General features: G+C 40.1%; 1 protein-coding gene across 3 annotated transcripts in view; it reads right to left on the minus strand.

Annotated features, from left to right (window-relative positions):
- Positions 1–18,499, minus strand: part of POLA1 (DNA polymerase alpha 1, catalytic subunit) — a 287,461-nt gene that overhangs the window by 252,637 nt on the left and 16,325 nt on the right. Inside the window, exons 5-16 of one of the 3 annotated variants that reach the window (XM_046673990.1) lie at positions 17,926–18,041; positions 17,389–17,451; positions 16,483–16,575; positions 15,965–16,052; positions 15,461–15,662; positions 15,194–15,372; positions 8,778–8,890; positions 7,913–8,029; positions 6,348–6,422; positions 5,326–5,464; positions 3,955–4,109; positions 103–187 (exon numbers count right to left, since the gene is read on the minus strand). In XM_046673990.1, the coding sequence (XP_046529946.1) occupies positions 103–187; positions 3,955–4,109; positions 5,326–5,464; positions 6,348–6,422; positions 7,913–8,029; positions 8,778–8,890; positions 15,194–15,372; positions 15,461–15,662; positions 15,965–16,052; positions 16,483–16,575; positions 17,389–17,451; positions 17,926–18,041 (1,425 nt within the window). Of the gene's footprint in view, positions 1–102; positions 188–3,954; positions 4,110–5,325; positions 5,465–6,347; positions 6,423–7,912; positions 8,030–8,777; positions 8,891–15,193; positions 15,373–15,460; positions 15,663–15,964; positions 16,053–16,482; positions 16,576–17,388; positions 17,452–17,925; positions 18,045–18,499 lie in introns of all 3 variants that reach the window. The other 2 variants (XM_046673991.1, XM_046673989.1) reach the window with 2 other exon arrangements.

Consider the following 18,499-nt stretch of genomic DNA (forward strand, 5'->3'; position numbering starts at 1 on the left):
AAAACACGCACACACAAAAACAAGTTACTGACCTAACAGCTGGAGAAAAAAATAAGAAAAATTAAAATCAAGCCATTAGTAAATGAGCCAAAAAATACATACCACAGAAGTGAGACTGAAAGGGAGGCTGTGGGGGTGCTTTATCTAACGCAAAGCTGTGATGGACCAAAGCTGCCATAGCAATAATCTGCAAAGAAAGGAGAGGAAAAAAATCACTTATCAGACACCTACTGTGTATTCTTCAATCTCACCAAAACCACCAAGAATATTAAAAGATACAGATTTTAGTCCATATAAATATTTTAACTTTTTATTATTAAAGTATTCAAAGAAAAAACAGAATAAAATCAACTCTCATATACCCATCATTCAGCTTCAATTATCAACTCATCAATAGCCTGTCCACTTCCTGCTTCTCCCCAGATTATTTTGAAGCAAAACCCAGAACCATCACCCTATCCAGAAACATTTCAGCAAATATCTCTATAAGAGTTTCTCAACCTCGGCACTATGGACATTTTAGGCCAAAGAATTCTTTGTTGTGGGGGCCGTCTTGTGCATTGTGGGATGTTCAGCAGTGTCCCTGGCTGCCAACACTATCACCCCCGAATCCTCGTCCCCAAGGTGTGACAAGAAAAATGGTCTCCAGACACGGCCAAATGCCCCCCAATCTCACCCTGTTGAGAACCACTATTTTAAAAGATAAGTTTTTAAAATGTAATACAATCATCTCAGCTAATACAATCAATAGTTAATTCCTTAAAATCATTACATATCCAGGCAGGATTCAGATTTACATGTTTACCCAACAATCTCAATTTTATTTACCAAATAAACTTCATACTTTGCAATTGGTTGATATGTCAAAGTATAGGTACAACCCTTCCCCATCTATTATTTCCCTGCAATTTAGTTGTTGAAGAAACTGAGTCATTTATCCTATAGAGTGCCCCACGGTATGGATTCCACAGCTTGCATCCCAATATCATTTAACACGTTGCTGTTTCTGTACTGCCTGTCAATTCACATTTAGATCTAAAGGCTTGATCAGGGGCCGGGTCCATAGCCTAGTGGTTGAGGTCACGCACTCTGCTTCGGCGGCCCAGGGTTTCACCAGTTCGAATCCTGGGCACGGACATGGCACCACTCATCAAGCCATGCTGAGGCGGCATCCCACATGCCACAACTAGAAGGACCCACAACTAAAAATACACAACTACGTACTGGGGGACTTTGGGAGAAAAAGGAAAAAATAAAACTAAAAAAATACATAAAATTAAATAAAGTTTAAAAAATAAAGGCTTGATCAAAATCAGGTTCAATTTTGGGGCAAGAATACTTTAGAGGTGCTACTGATTACTTCTACCAGAAGGCACAGACACACCATGTCTGGTTATCTGTATTGTAGTGATGTTAGCAGCCATCGGTGATCACTGCCTAGATCCATTATTTCATGAGGAGTTGCAAAGTGGTAATATTCAGTTTTTCCTTCAGCATTTATTGGCTGGAAACCTATGAAGAGAAACTTCCCCTCATCAATTATTTGGTTACCTGAGGTACAATATGTGTCCAAAAAAGTCAAGATAAATGCTTGACCCAATCCCTTTATTTACCAGTTTTCAAAACAATGTTTTGGTTCCCTAGCCTCCTTCACAGGTGACCAAAGCAGTGTTGTTAGTGTTTGCAGTATCATTATGAACTCATGGGTTTCAACCTGGAGTAGTTATTCTTATCCACACTCAAACTGTCCCATCTTTGGCCAGAAGGAAACTCTTCAGTTGACTCCTGAGTCCTTCCAACATATCTTCAGCAGACTTTAATACTGTCCTCACTTTCTGGTATAACAAGATGTTCCAGGCTTATCTCGGACATTTCCTGCCCTGAATCAGCCGTTTCTACAGGGAGCCCTATTTCCCTTATTGGGAAATGGTATTTAGAAACCTCACTCAGTGCCAGGGGATGGATACTTTTAAAAAAAATTTTAACTAAGTAAGCCTCTCCCAAACACTTAACTAGTATCAACTACGGCCATCTACTGCATTAACTATTATTAAAAGATCAAATCACATACTAAAAAAAAAAAATCACAGTAAAGATACTGCCAAAAGGCTTCTGTTAAAAACAATCCCCACCAATGTCAAAAGGACTTAGAATCAAACATAAAGAAGCTCCCACTGATCAAAGAGAAAAATTTAAGCATCAAAATAACAATAATAATGAATGCAGTAGATTGAAATATACTGTATATAAAATCCAGGAGTTTCATAATGATATTCTATAAAAGAGAAAGTAAAAATAAGTAACAAAAACAAAAAATCATTGGTCAATGCTGCATGTAATGTAGATTCCCAACTTCCTACTCAGAAAACTGGCAATTAAGGAGAAAGAAGTACACATTTATCTTGTCTTTTCTGTACAAACTACAGCAGGATAACCTAATGGTTCTGGTTAATGAGCAAAAGTTAATTTAATAGAAAAATTTAACTAATAAACATTCTAATATTTAAGATATTTAACTAATAAACATGGAAAGGATGACAGAATTAGAAAACCACCATTTTACAACTCCTAATGAAATAACTAATTTAGGCAAAAATCACTAACAAATGAAGCCATTAGATCAAGCTGGGAACAATTTTGCCCCCCAACCCCAGGGCACATTTGGCACCCCAGGAGGCATTTTTGGTTGTCACAACTATGGAAGAGGGATGCTACTGGCATCTAGCAGGTCGAGGCCAGGGATACTGCTAAACGTCCCACAACACACAGGACATGCCCCATAACAATGAATTATTCAGCCTAAAATATCACTAGTGTCAAGGTTTAAAAATCCTCCCGTTAGATGAAAACATGAACCCACTAATCAATCACAGCACCACTAACAGTGATTCAAACAGACCTTATGTGCCTGCTGATATAATACAATACGAAGTACACTGCACCACCTATAAAGTATTTTGGTCAAAAAAGTCAAATCTGATCTAATCAATTCTTTAGCACTAACTAGAGGAGTTGACCCACCAGATAGTAAATATTTTAGGCTTTCAGGTTACACGGTCTCTGCCATAACTCTGCTGCTGTAGTACTCAAGCAGCTGCACATACTATGGAAATGAAGACAGGCTGTTTTCCAATGAAACTTTATTTACAAAAACAAGTCATGGGCTGGACTTGCCCACAGGCCATAGTTTGCCAACCCCCGATATAGAGGAAGAAGTCCAACGACACAACAAAGCAAACAAATACAGGAAATGGGAATTCTACGGGACAACCCACAGTGATTCCTCAATAAGTCAATGTCACTGAAACAAGTGGAGGGGGTGGGAGAGAGCTCCTCCCATTTAAAAGAGAGTCAAGAGACATAAAAATTAAACACCATCTATGAATCTTGTATGACTCCTGATTCAAATAAACCGATTGTTAAAAGACATTTTTGAGAAACAGAGTCATGTGAATATAGACTAGGTATTTTAGATGATATCAAGGAATCACTTTTAATGTTATCAGTGTGATAATAGTACTGTGTAAGAAAGTGTGCACGTTTTGAGAGATGCATACCAAAGTATACAGGGGTAAAATGACACAATGTCTGAGATTAGCTTTAAAATACTTCAAGAGAAAAAAAGGAGGGGATAAACGACTGTGACAAAATCTTGCTAACTGCTGAATATGAGTGATCGGTATATGGGAGTTCATTATATTATTCTATGTCCATTTAAAGTTCTCCAAAATAAGAAATTTAAAAAACAAGAAATAAAAGTAAATCCAGTAATTTAAGTCTTTAAAGAAAAACTGCAACACCAGACAAATTCAATTCATTCTCCAAAATGGAGTGTGGTAGTGAGTTAGTACTCTTTCCCGCCAAAAAGAGTAACTTTCCTTTGCAGAAAAGCTATACAAGTTCAGGTAAGTATTGCATCTAAGGCACAGATACAAAACCTGTCCATTTCTTCACCTCATTTTGATGTGTCTTTGCACTCTGCATTGTCTTCATGCTGAAAGACATGACCACAAGTGGAGGAGGACTGACATCCTTAATTACGTTCACCAGGTCTGGTTTCGAGACCATTGCCTCAACTTTACACCAACTGATGGGCTGATTTAAGAGCTCTGAAATAGAACAGATATAACAGATCACTAGCTATTCACTGAAAAAGAAAAACTACTATAATTAAGAAATCTGTGGGAGCTGGCCCCATGGCCAAGTGGTTAAGTTCGCACGCTCCGCTGCAGGCGGCCCAGTGTTTCGTCGGTTCAAATCCTGGGCGCGGACATGGCACTGCTCATCAAACCACGCTGAGGCAGTGTCCCACATGCCACAACTAGAAGGACCCACAACGAAGAATATACAACTATGTACCGGGGGGCTTTGGGGAGAAAAAGGAAAAAATAAAATCTTAAAAAAAAAAAAGAAATCTGTGATTAACTGAGATGGTCTCCAATCCCACCTAATAAGAATAGAGTATTATAACATCTAAGTAAAAATAAGCCACATTATTGGACTGTACGCAAATTCTCATGTGTTAGATCTCTATGGCATATTTACTACTTGTTAGAAGTTTGTACCCTTAAGCCATAGAGATCTAACACACAGTATGATGAATATAGTCAATAATATTGCACTATAATGATGTAATGTGATAAATACTGCTTCAATGGCAATCATAACACAATGTATTGAAGTAACACACTGCACACCTTAAATTTACAAATGGTAACATGTAAAATTTATCAAATTAAAAAAATTGAAATAAAAAATCCTCATGTGTGTGTATACATATGTTCATGTTCCTAGGAAAAAGGTCCACAGCTTTCATCTGATTTTCCAGAAACTCCAGGACCCAAAATAGGTTTTTAAAAAACAAAACACTGCCTTAGAGGAATCACAAAACATTTTAAAGAGATTCATGAAGATAAAACAGAGTATCAGAGATGCAAATACTGAAAAAACATCAGGTAAGAGACCGAACAAGCACTATCCACACAGGGCAGTGATGCTTCCTCTCCTTCAGAGGTCAGCAGTTCATCATGCAGAACAGCTGGGCCACATCAGCCAGGTCGCAAGTCCACACCGACAACAGCACAAGGAGGGATGTGCCCAAACAGCTGCCGGGGCTAACGAGGGCCTCCCGCCCACTAAACTGCCAAGCATAACAGCGATCAAGTGATTCCAAACATATTCCCTATACTCATTCAAGGAAAAGCCTGAAGAAACAAACAATAATAAAGGAAGTAGACATACAAATAAATAGACCAATTCCCTAACTCCTAAAAACCATATCTATCAGCAATTTACTTAGCATTCTGAAAGTAAATTTTTCCTTACGTGGATTTTTTACTTCGAGCCAACAAGGTCCTTTGATCTTTCTGTTCATCAAGAACAGTTCCAAGCTGGATGTGTTGGTCCCAAATACATGAGAAAAAGTTTCTCCTTTCAAATCCTGAGGAAGCTGTGGCAATTCAGCCTGAAAAAGGCAAAGAAGAAAAAAAAATCTTTTTTGTTTAAAACTATTACTTCACATTTTCCGAAGTCTATATTTGAAATAAACAAAAGCCTCTCCATGAGCCACCAGAAGAAACCCCTTTCATATATATAAAATGTAATTTGCCACAAATGAAATCCAAAACAATTCACAGTAGGAAACAAAAACAATTCACAATGACAAAATAATGCATCTTGATGACATCCATCAGAAGAAAAATAGGCCAAGAAGCTCCCCCAAAAGAGGATTTCTGTCCAGAGCTGTACATGCCTTACTGATAAATAGCCAGTAACTAAGTACCACTCCATTAGAAGAACGAAAGCAAAAGAGTAGGACTCATGCAAAATGCTTCCATGGTACTTTTCATCACCACTGTCAGAAACACTTAAAAGTTTCCCTTTTCCAACATCATGAGATCAAAACACTAGAACAGAGGTAAAGAGGTTAAGTTCCAGTTAATTAACATTCCACAGCAATGACCTTGCTTGTCACAGGAGCAAAAGCAGCACTGCAGTGACATTATCGACGCTCCTCTCTCACCTTCCCACTGCTCAGAAGGGACACTTCAACAGACTAATGATGTTCAACTCCGTCATGTGGCATTCACTCCACTTGACAAACAGTTGTGCAGTCTCAACTTATGTATTTAAAGATGCACACTTGAAAGCAGAGAAAGGCAGTATAACCTGTAGACTATGTATTTAAATTAATTTTATCCATTTTAACTATCCATTACTGTAAGTCCACCTCAATGAACTGTGGGCTTAAGGAGCCCTGCCAATACTCCTAATTGAAAGCCAGTTGAAAATTGAAAAACAGGAAAATGTCACTCTCAACCAAAACCCAGCAATTTTGTTTGACTTACCGAGTATCTAACTTCCAAGTACTCAGATTTTTCTGGAACATCAGGTATCTCAAAAGCATAGTTCTTTTCCACTATCTGGGTAAGTAGACATTTAAAAATCATTAAGACAAAAGCTCTTCACAAATTAAATTGACAAGTATTGCATACACAATGCATGTCCCTGCTTTTAATCATTAGGAATCTAGCATCCTCACGGAACACAAAGGTAAATAAAGCCAAAAAGCCACTCATTCCCCCTTTTCAACTGAGAGTGAAACACCCAGTGACAAAATGCTAAAGACTTCTCTTAGACACTAGAGAACTCAGAAATATTTGCATTCAAGAGGAGTAATAAAAGATTAAAAAGTTTTACAATGTTAATGCATTACATCATTTGCTACTCTTTGATATTAAGCAACTCCATCTTGCTAGAAAAATTAATAATGAGCATTATAATTATAGTTCATATTTACTGAGTGTTTGCTATGTACCAAGGATTGCTTTTTTTTTATTTGAGGAAGATTAGCCCTGAGCTAACATCTGCTGCCAAGCTTTCCCTTTTTTGCTGAGGAAGCCCTGAGCTAACATCCGTGCCCATCTTACTCTACTTTATATGTGGGACGCCTACCACAGCATGGCGTGCCAAGTGGTGCCATGTCCACACCTGGGATCTGAACTGGTGAACCCCGGGCCGCCGAAGCACTTAACCGCTGCGCCACCGGGCTGGCCCCTCAAGGATTGTTCTAATCACCCAATAAGAATTAACTGACTTAAGCCTTTCAACAACTCTTCAAATAGGGCCCCATTTCTCGGGTGAAGAAACAGCCCCAGAGAAGTCACTCAGCACTTGTACAAGGAAGGTCACACACTACAAAGTGGAAGGGCTAGGACTTAAAGCACAGGGGATCTGGTCCCAGCACCTCTACTCTTCACCATCACACTACATTGCTTCTAGAATCTTAGAGACTTGATCCATCAGCCATAATGCAAAGCTCCAACAGTTAAGATGGTTAGCTTTATCATCAGTAACTTAATCCTCCCTTTATGGCAATTACTGTGAATAGCCAGTATATTCATGAGCTGCAGCCCCCACAATGATGGCCAAAGATGTCAATATCTCACTAAAATCAAGATGACTGATCAATATGTACCACATGAATAGAAGATTTTTATTCTATCAGAAATAGCAGCATAGTCCCTAATTTTAAAAGATAAAACCTTACTTAACCTCTTACCAGTACAACTTGGCAATGACTAACATAAACAAGATAGAACAGTTTCTTCTCCGTTTCGGAATAAAAGCATAAAATATGCTGCAAGTACTGGAAGAAATTACTTTGCTTTGAGTTATCTTTCAATTCAAATTAACGAATATTATTTTATAAGGAGTTTAAACAGAAAAAATATTTTTACAAATCTAACATACTGGTTTTATATTGATATCTATGAAATTTCCATTCAATGGATTATAGCCACACAGAAGGCATTTTGCACAAAGAAGATATGCAATAACTATTCGCTAGATCAGGAAATGAACAAAACAAATAATAAAATACAGCTGAAAAAAGTTATCATCAAATACAAACCTTGGACTTGAACTTCATAATTTTATATTTTGTTGCTATTTTCTCATCGAATTCATCATAAACATCCTTCATTGTAACTGGAGTTCCTGTTTCTTTCCCTGTATTTAGATCAATTTTCTGCTCTCCCATGGAGAGGGGAAGGGAGGGGAAAAAAAGTATCGGTACATAAGATCTTTTCAACCACCAGAAACCCATGTCTAAATCAATTTTCATCTTCGCCCATTTAAACATTTAATAGAACAGTCTTACAGGTGAGTTCAAAGATATAAACAGACCCAAAAAATGTACTAAATCCGATACCCAATCCCTCCCAATGGCATTTAAAAAGCAAATCAGAGATAAAGATGATTGCTTCTACAAAATGAGAGAAGTGCTATAAATCCTGACTAAACAGCTTCACATTTAAACTGAGATGGGACAGGGCTGGAGTTGGAAGGGGAGTGTGGATGTTAACTCCCAATAAAAATGGAGGAGCAAATGGAAGTGACCTTGTTAAATGGCTGTGGAAGAAATGGTACTGCTGCCTACACAGCAAAAGTGCGAAAACTGGGCCAAATGCCATGTTACGCTTTACAGCCATGTACTCCCAACCCTGATTATCATGGAAATGAGAGGTGGGGGAAAAGATAGTATCATATACTAAAACTCAGACACTTTTACACCCTTTCTAACAAGTTGAAAAACTGAGTTTCACTTCATTTCTCTACTTTTCCCAATCTCTACTGGAGCTGCTGACAATCAGTGGTCACTAGGCAGGCAGCAAGAAGCACCAAGGTTGTGGATCATTCATAGTCCTGTTGAAGAATCAGGTTGGTGGCAGAACACAGAATGCACCTGGAATTAGAAGCTAATCACTAATATTTACCGTTTCGCAGGGAAGGAAGTAGAGCGTTCGCTCTATGTTTTTCACCATGACACAACAGCTCACATAGGTTTCGGCCAATTCTATCCAAACTTTGCCAAACAGAAATACCACACCTAAAAGAATAAAGGAAAACCATGAGAAAAGAAACATTTCAATTACATTACATTAAAGGGGCAATATAAAGGCCCACTGAATGTGCCCACACATTTATGCCTTCATGAAGTCATTTTTTATAGCAAATTTACATATGCTTCCCACTTCCCAAGACCGCTCCTTTACTCAGTATTTAGGCCATACAACAATACCACACTGGTAAAACCTGTGACCGCTAGGAGGACAGGGCACAGAATGATTCTCTAACTTGGTGTAAACGTTTTCCCTAGAATTAGGGGGACATCCCAGGTAAACAGAGACAAACCTCGGTTATTAGGGAGACATCCCAGGCCTGAGTAGACACACTTGGAGAACTACTGAGACACCCCAGGTCAGTGTGGAAACCCCTAGGGAATTAGGGAGATATTCCATGTCAATACAGCCACACCTCAAAAATTAGGGAGACATCCTAGGTCAGTGTAGGAAAAACACACACACAGGCATTTTCCCTAGAACCAAGATTATCCAGATTAAGAGGAACAAAAAAGCTAAATTCTTCTCAACAAATCTCATATTTAAACCTCTTATGAAAACTCTGAGAATATAATACTAAACTTCTTTTTAGCACTTGTGCTTACTGATAAAAATTAACATCCACGTATAAGGATAACTATGTATGGTACATCAGTATTTCTCTATATGTAAAATGGTGTTTGGGAGGGGCCAGCTCCGCAGCATAGTGGTTAAGTTCAGTGTGCTCTGCTTCAGCAGCCCAGGTTCGTGGGTTCAGATCCCTGGCACAGACCTACACCACTCATCAGCCATGCTATGGCAGCAACCCACATACACAACAGAGGAAGATTGGCAACAGATGTTAGCTCAGGGCAAATCTTCCTCAACAACAACAAAATGGTGTTTGGGAAAAACATAATTCATCTCATACATCTACTTCCACACAATAATAAATATCTCATAACAGGGTTCAACTATTATCTCCTATTTTATACCCTTTCTACCTCACAGACTACTTAAGACATCTGGCTAGTCTTTTTTTTTTTTTTTATTTTTTTTTCTTTAAGATTTTATTTTTCCTTTTTCTCCCCAAAGCCCCCCAGTACATAGTTGTATATTCTTCGTTGTGGGTCCTAGTTGTGGCATGTGGGACGCCGCCTCAGCGTGGCTTGATGAGCAGTGCCATGTCCGCGCCCAGGATTCGAACCAACGAAACACTGGGCCGCCTGCAGCGGAGCGCGCGAACTTAACCACTCGGCCACGGGGCCAGCCCCTGGCTAGTCTTTATAATGTTCCTTTCTTTTCTATTTTGGTTTAACAAATGGTCTAGTAACCAAATCAACAGACACACCCCTTTTGAAATCCCTATGTAACATATACCACAGAGTAAAAACAAGCCTTTCTAGACATCAAGTCATTGTTCATGAAAACCGAACATCAAGAAAAGCCTCCAGAGATTTGATAGTCAACCTAAGACATGGTCACTATGCAAAATCCTGGTCTCCATGAAAAATGAGACAGCACTAACCAACATAGCCACTCAACACAGCCGCTTGTCTGAAACACTAAGAAAATTCTGGCACATGCAAAGGTTATGGATCATAAGGCCAATTACTCCAGTTTCACAAGATAGCTCATCAGTGCTTCCTTTTGTCACTCATTCTAGTAGAAATAAGACCATTTAAGAATTTTCATTTCTGCAGATGATTAAAATTCTTAACAACTCTAAAAGAGTTGTGTGATTTTCAGCTGGGGGGGAAAAGGGGGAGATAGGGAAGAGGGAAGGGAGGACTGTGGGAATGATTAAAAAAGACAAAATCACAGTAGCTCAGAAAATTAAAAGTCATCCTCACAACAGTTAAGAGACGAAAAAACAAAATTCCATGCAAAGAAAAATAAAGACCCTAATATTGGATTCAAAGATTCAAATAGCTCATTTTACAGCCAAACTAATATCACACTTCATGCAACACATTTGACACTGTTTATGCCTCATTTGCCACAAAAAGATCATGGTAAACAAAGATTACATTCCCCCCAAAGTTACGAGCTGAAACCAGGTGCAGTCAGGATTTATTCAACCTTGAAAAAGTCATAATGAAGACAGGATATCTTCCCATATGCAAAGAGTAAGATTCTTTTCATAATTATGGAGCATTCAGCAACAACTGACTGACTTAGAATCTGTAAGAAAATGAGAAACAATAACAGGGTCTTTGCGAGTACTTCGTTTTTATTAGCAGCATTGATTTCACCAAGGCTCAGTGATCATTACCTGCTATCACGATGAAACTGTTCAACCCTCTGAGATTAAAGGAGGTTTTTTTAAGGCATCTCATTTAACCCATTGGCATCAAACACAGAGGACACAACTTGAAAAGCACCATGGAACAGGAGTGTGGACAAGGGTGAGAAGCCCAGAACTCTGCCACTGAAGAGCTGATCACTTTATCTTCTGGAGCCTCAGCTTCCTCCTCTGCAAATAACTAGATCAGATGATCTCTGAGGCCTTCTCCAGCACTAGCAATTTCCTGTCACTTTACCATTTGGAAGACAGACCAATAACAGACTAGGACCTCTTTCAATTGCAAAATATTTCCCAGTAGTGGTTGAAAAGGCCTATCCATAACTATGGTTAGTACCAGGAATGCAACAACAATACATACCATATATTGGTTGCTTTCAAATATAGCTGTGCTTCAATGCCTCAATCTTAACCTCCCACATCTATTACTATAGACCAGCACTAGCCAATAAAAATTTCTGTGATGATGGAATTGTTCCTTGTCTGTGCCATCCATGGATATGATAGCTACTAGCCACATATGGCTATTGAGCACCTGAAATGTGGCTAGTGGCTGAGAAGCTAAATTTTAAATTTTATTTCATTTTAATTAATTCAAATTTAAAGCGATACATATGGCCAGTAGCTACCATAATGGACAGTGCAGCTCCAGACCCTTGCACCACAAAATGATACTGTTTTTTAATAAGAGTATCAACCAGTAAACAAAACTTGCAAATAATCAACTTATTTTCACACAGGAAAGAAACAGGGTTGTTGTTTCTTAAGGTTCTAATCCTCGGCAACTGACACTGGCAATCTGATGCTTTATATGTGGATTTACGGAGGGCACCGTCCACTTTGTGTTATCCATTCTTACCCCACACTACTACAAGGTCTCAAGAGGCAAACTCAGTAATAGCAGCGAGTACAATTCTGGTTCTCTGAAACCTTTCCTGCGCATCTACACGACTGTCACTGTGTAGTTTATTTCAAAGAACACCTACTATGCGCTGGCATCATGCTGCACACTGGAAATAAAAAAAAGGTCGCAGCCCTCCAGGAGTTCAAAGGCTTTGGGGGAAAGACAACACATAATCAGATCTTTTCAAAATAATATGAGAAATGCTACGCTTGGAAAGGGTATGATGGGATCACAGAAAGGGCTCTTAGGCCAGTTTGGAGGATTAGGAAACTTCCAGATGACACCTCGGCTGAGCCAGGTGAGGGCAGTCCGGTCAGACAAACACAATGAATAAAGGAATGTGGTATAAGGAGTAGCAGGTACACAGCTGGAACTATTTCTAGGGCACAAAATCCTACACAGCAGGCAACAGAAGCCTTGCCAAGGAACTTAGGCTTTCTATTGTAGGCAGTAGCTACTGGGGATTTTCTTTAATGAGGAAGAGAGGTGGTCGGAGTTACCCTTCTGAGCAATTGCTCTGGCTGCAATGTGGGATAATGACAATTGAGGGACCAATTAGGAGGCTTGTTTCAGTAGGCAAGAAGGGCTCAGGCGTTGCAGTTGTGAGGAGAAAGAGAAGATAGTTTGTCTACTTTATACTTTAGGAGGATAAAACTAATAAGACTTGGTGAGGGAAGTGAGGAAAATGGGGACTCAAGGCTGACCCCCAGGTTTCTGGTTTTGATGGAACCATTAACCAAGACAGGGAATCAAATGCAGCATTGAGTGGATATAGCAAAGCACAGGGAGTAGCAATGGGATGGGCAGGCCCACCATGTCACACATCTCCAGCAAGCACCAGTCACACTGCTGTGCTTCAGGGAGATCACATGAAGCACGCATGAAAATGGTGTCCCCAATGGGGCAGCCCTGGGTTTTAAAAATGGACGAGGAGGGCCAGCCCCGGTGGCCTAGTGGTTAAGTGTGGTGGGCTCCGCTTCACCAGTCCAGGTATGGTTCCCGGGCAGGGACCTACACCACTTGTCTGTCAGTGGCCATGCTATGGCAGTGGCTCACATACAAAAAGAGGAAGACTGGCAAGAGACATTAGCTCAGGGTGACTTTTCTTCAACAAATTTTTAAAAATACAAATAAAAATGGATGGGAAGGGGCCGGCCCAGTGGTACAGTGGTTAAGTGTGCTCATTCCGCTTCTCGGCAGCCCAGGGTTTGCCAGTTCGGATCCCAGGTGCGGACATGGCACTGCTTGGCACGCCATGCTGTGGTAGGCGTCCCACATATAAAGTAGAGGAAGATGGGCATGGATGTTAGCTCAGGGCCAGTCTTCCTGAGCAAAGAGAGGAGGATTGACAGTAGTTAGCTCAGGGCTGATCTTCCACAAAAAAAAAAAAACGGATGGGAATAATTTGCTCAGCCTCATGTAATCATACTTGCCAGCCTACCTTCCAACAGCAAGTAACAAAGTACTAGTCAAAGAGGTGAGAGGCTCTAACCAAATCGTCTTGCCCTAGCTAAAGTAGATAATATACCATTTCTAAGATTGCTTACGTCTTTACCTAAGAAACTAAGACATGGCAGTTCACTACTCAAGTGGCTCTACAAAAGTTTCAATGTATTTGATAAGCAGAAGCGTATTAATGCTTCTGTCTCCCCTTGGAGAGAGCATTAACAGTTTTGTAGTTAAAGCCAATGCTTGATTATCTTTAAGGTAAACAAGGAAAATCTGGCCCTTAAGTTTGACAGTTAATACTTAGACTCTTCTTACTCATTCACTTGCATTACTGACATCTAGATCCTCCCTTTATTTTCACCAGATGCAGCCTCCAGGAAACCCCTTTGAAAAATACAGTTTGCATCTAACCTCACATCCAGAAACAGATCTGAATAAAGGCAACTCTGTTTAAGGTGTATACTGTATTTTTTATTAATCCAACGCCCCTTGTCATGGTCAGCCCCACAGTGAAGAAGGGCTCCAAGGAGCACAAAAGGACACTGGAGAGCCTCCTGGCTTTTTGTGAGTCAGGATCACACCATCAGCCCATTTGGAGGTGGACCAGGGAATCATCCTTGATTCCTCCTTTCTGTCAACCTCCACATCAATCCATCAAAAAGTTCACATCAAAATACATGTTAAACATATTCAAGTCTCTCCTTCTGCATAGGCACTACTAGTCCAAGTAACTAGCACACCTGCCCTGGACTGACTGACCTCCAGGGCTTCCCCACTTCAGCCCCCACCACACACCTGCGTGTGCTATTCTCCACACAAACCAGAAGGTTCCTGTTAAAATGTAAACGCAACCATGGGACCACTCCACCCCCTACTCTACCCCCGCACCCAGCACTGAAAATCCTCCACCGCCTCCCCACCGCTCTTAGAATAAGATCTAAACTGCTTAATATGGCTTTCAAGGTCCTTCATTATTATCTGGCCTTTGCCTTTATCGCCAACTTCACTTTCAACCAATCTTGTCACTTGATTACTGTGCTACAACCACGCAGGCCTCCTTTCTCTCTCCAAGCCTCTGTGCTTACTGGCTCTTCAGGTTGCAATGGTCTTTCCTCAGCTCTGTACATTCCTCGAATCGCAGCCCAGTGGTGGTCTCCTCAGACAGACCTCCCCCGGCCATCTCCTAACTAATTGCCTTTACATCACTTATCAACTTACCTTATTTACTGCCTATTTCTCCCACCCCACTAGAATGTAAGCTCCATTAGGACAGGGAATTTGTCCAGCTTGATCACCCCATTTCAATGTCTGGCACACAACAGGTATTCAATGTGCTGAATAAAGAACACATTAATGACTGATTCTATTTAAAGTAAACTGCATTCCAATAACCTCAGATACATCGATGGTGAACTACAAGCACACATTCCAAAACCACACATAACTCGTTTTTGCAATAAGCACCTTTATGGATTATTCACACCACAGCTGCTCTCCATCCGAGCGGCTCATGCACTTTACAATGAATGAGTGTTGCTCTCTTACTATGCATGTATGTGAGGGCAGAGGCTGTGCCAATTACAATCTCTAAAGCATTTAAGGGAAAGGCGCTATTCCATATTAAAGACATACAGTTACCATATGTATGATTACCTGGTTGGTTGTACTGATCTTCGTAAGCATCCAGCCAATAAAACTGAAACACTTGTTCCTCATCTGCCCCTTTTACCAGTGGGAGGTGATTGGAATCCACTTGAACTTCCTGGGCTGAGAAACTGCTGTCATCTTCCTGATCAATGTCCCAACAAGAGACATCTGGGAGAAAACTTTCTCTGCAGAAATCACATTTTCAAAAACCTTTCAAAATCCAACAGAATAATTGTAGTGCTACTTGCCAGAAAAGTCATAAAATGCTCTTACAAGTAGGATGTGGTCCCTTTCCCAGGATCTGCCTCATGTTTCACCCCCTCCGCTGGCTCCCTCTCTTGGTCCCAAGTCTTGGCAGCCACAGTCTCCACGTCCATCTCCACAGCATCCATGGGCTCATCAAAGTCGCCATCTTCAAAATCCATTGCCCCTGACTCCTCCTTCTCATCTGTACACAATGCCAGCACAGGCTCTCCTGTAGGCGTCATCACACATTCCCATCATACACATCATACGCCGCTCCCATGGGGCACAAAGGCTTCCCAACACAGCAATAGCAGCCTGCCCTTTTTCCCACAATATATTTGCATTTCTCTTCAATCTCCAAATTGGATATGTTTAACTTTTCCTGCTATGAATTCAAATCTCTCACACTTAAACTTGCTATCACAATACCTTCAAAATCTCCTCCACTTCCTCCTTCACAGGGCCTCCAGTTTTTGACAGCACTTTGCAACTGCTCAACACCCTAGCACTTCTGCCCAACACCAGACTCACCGGCAAATTCAGCACGTTTAAGAGGAACGGGAGTTAATGAAGGCTCCTTCCTTGAGACAGCGGAAGCAGTTTTTCCTGAAGGAACTGCCTGTAAACGTTGTTAAATGTTTAGTCAGCTGGACCTGCATACTAAAAATATGCAACTGTCCTACCCTGACCAGAGATAATGATGGTTCCCATTTATAAAACATTTTTATGTATTATTAATGTAATAGCTCCAATTATTTTACTGTTACCGAGGTTTACAAAAAGATACTTGTTTCCAGGAGGAAAATTATTGCATTTAGCACAGTTGTAATAACTATAATAAACACATACTAGTTACTACAAAATTTACTATGAAAAAAGCAGGCATGTGCTATTTTTGAAATACATGAAACTATGTAATGAAATGGGAGTCCTAATTTAAAACAAAAATTAACACAAATTCAAAGGCATTTCCCTCACATAGAAAAGCAACAAAATAAGTTTTAAGCAATAATATAAATCAAAACTGAAGGTGCTTCCACACACTCTACCTTGGGGGTGTGCACAGAGAAAGGATTCAGTGAAGCTCCAGTGGATCTTTTCTTCTTCAGTATCATCACAGGTGGTGGAGTTATCTGAGGTGGCTAAAAGGAGGGGGAAGACAGACATTCACTGCCATGCTTGATTTACCATAAGACAGAAAAGGACATTTCTTCCCCCATTGAAGCCCAATGAGCAAAGCATTTTTTTCCTTCCCTGCTCCCCCCACAGCTCTGTGTTCAGGCACTGCAGTTACTATAGCAACAATACCACAGACTCACTAGAAAACCAGAATAGATATTGAATCCACCCCTCACCAATTTTCTTCTTTTTAAAACTTAACATACTTTCCCCTTACCCTTCCAGAATATTACATTAAAAACTGTCAAGCTAGAACTACATGGTGTTGGTGTTAGTCATTTTAATCAAGGGTCACTTAGAAAGAAGCACGCCTCTAAATGAGGGTTTAGTCTTTATTTGAAATAGCTAAATTGCAAATCCCTGGTGCAGCTGAGCCTGTCTGAGTTCTAGAAGGGACAGTTCACTGACGCTGCCTTCACCCCCACTTAGAATTCAAGATGAAGAACTCACGCCTGATTGTACAGACTGACAGGCTTCATTCTATTTTAGGAACATACACTGCAGCAACTGAGCGCACACAGTGTGCATTCTTACTACCTCAAACACACCCCCACACAGCCCCATCTACATAATCGCATAGCTTGTATCAGCTGGGAACTACAACCTAAAATGGTGAGAAGAAACCAATTTGAAGGTTTTTTTTTCTTTTTTGGTGGGGGTGGTGTCGTTGAATTTTTTGTTTTTAATTCTAGCAATAGTCTGTTTTGTATAATTACTGAACTGTTTCTTCACCCTACGTCCCTCACATATTTGGCAACTCCTAGAGATTCACGTACCTCGCTGTTCAGATCTTGTAGAATATCACCTAGCAGATCATCCTTGGACAAGTCTACAGCTTTCTGGAAATTATAAAGGAAGGTAGAATGAGAAAGCCCTACACTTCACGTTTCCACCCAGCTCACGTGTCTGTGAAAGACAGAACCCAACCAGTCAGTCCTTCCTCTTCATTCCTCACTCTGAGAGCTCATCAACTATCCACAGATCTTAACCACCACCTGTGGACACATAACTCCTAAACCGAGAGCTCCTGTCCTCTATCTTCATCCTCATTCCATGATCCTCCTGCTAATCACAGAAATAAACACACTGTTAGTTCAGCTTTTCGGTTCAATCTTCTTTTCTATCTCCAAGATCCAACCACTGAGGTGTCTAAATTCACCTAGAAATCTACATCCAATTTAGTGATTGAAATTAGGAAAATATTACTCAAATATCTGAGCTCAAATGTATTGAGCACCTATTATCTGTATAATCAAATACTAAATTTGCTTCACAAAGGAAAAGGCAAAATATAAGAAAACCATGAAACTCACATCTGCGGTTTTCCTCCCAGCACTAGCCATGAACATGGACTTGATACTGTTTGGTCTTGTTACCACAGCCTTCTTTACATTCCTCTTGTCTTTGTTGCGTGCTTTATCATCTTTTCCTGCTGGAATATACATTATTTAGAAACATGCACTGGCAAAAATCAAAATGGAAAACTAAAAGCCTAGTCACCTGCTCTCTGTATACGAGAATTTGAGAAGAAAAATGTTAAGAATTCAAAATACAAAAATATGAGATTTTATGCATGGTACACAGGGAAGAATCTTTAAAACAAACAATTCAGGAAAACTTGGGCTAAATGTTATTACAAAAACTGATGAAATGCCAGTTAAATATCAGGATGAGTTATTAAGCGTGACTATTTAATTGTTATTGTTAGTGTGAATCAAAAGCTTTTTAAAAGATGGGGACGGGGTTTGTTCTTCCCACAGAAATAAAAAGATCAGCTCATCTGGAACCAGGGGATTAGCCGAGAAGCCTTCGTGAGACCACCTTTTTAGTGCTATACTCGAGCTGACAGGAAAACTGAACTATAAACAAATAGGGTTACCAGTTATA

The sequence above is a fragment of the Equus quagga genome, chromosome 10 (assembly GCF_021613505.1).
Source record: "Equus quagga isolate Etosha38 chromosome 10, UCLA_HA_Equagga_1.0, whole genome shotgun sequence".
NCBI classification, from domain to species: domain Eukaryota; kingdom Metazoa; phylum Chordata; class Mammalia; order Perissodactyla; family Equidae; genus Equus; species Equus quagga.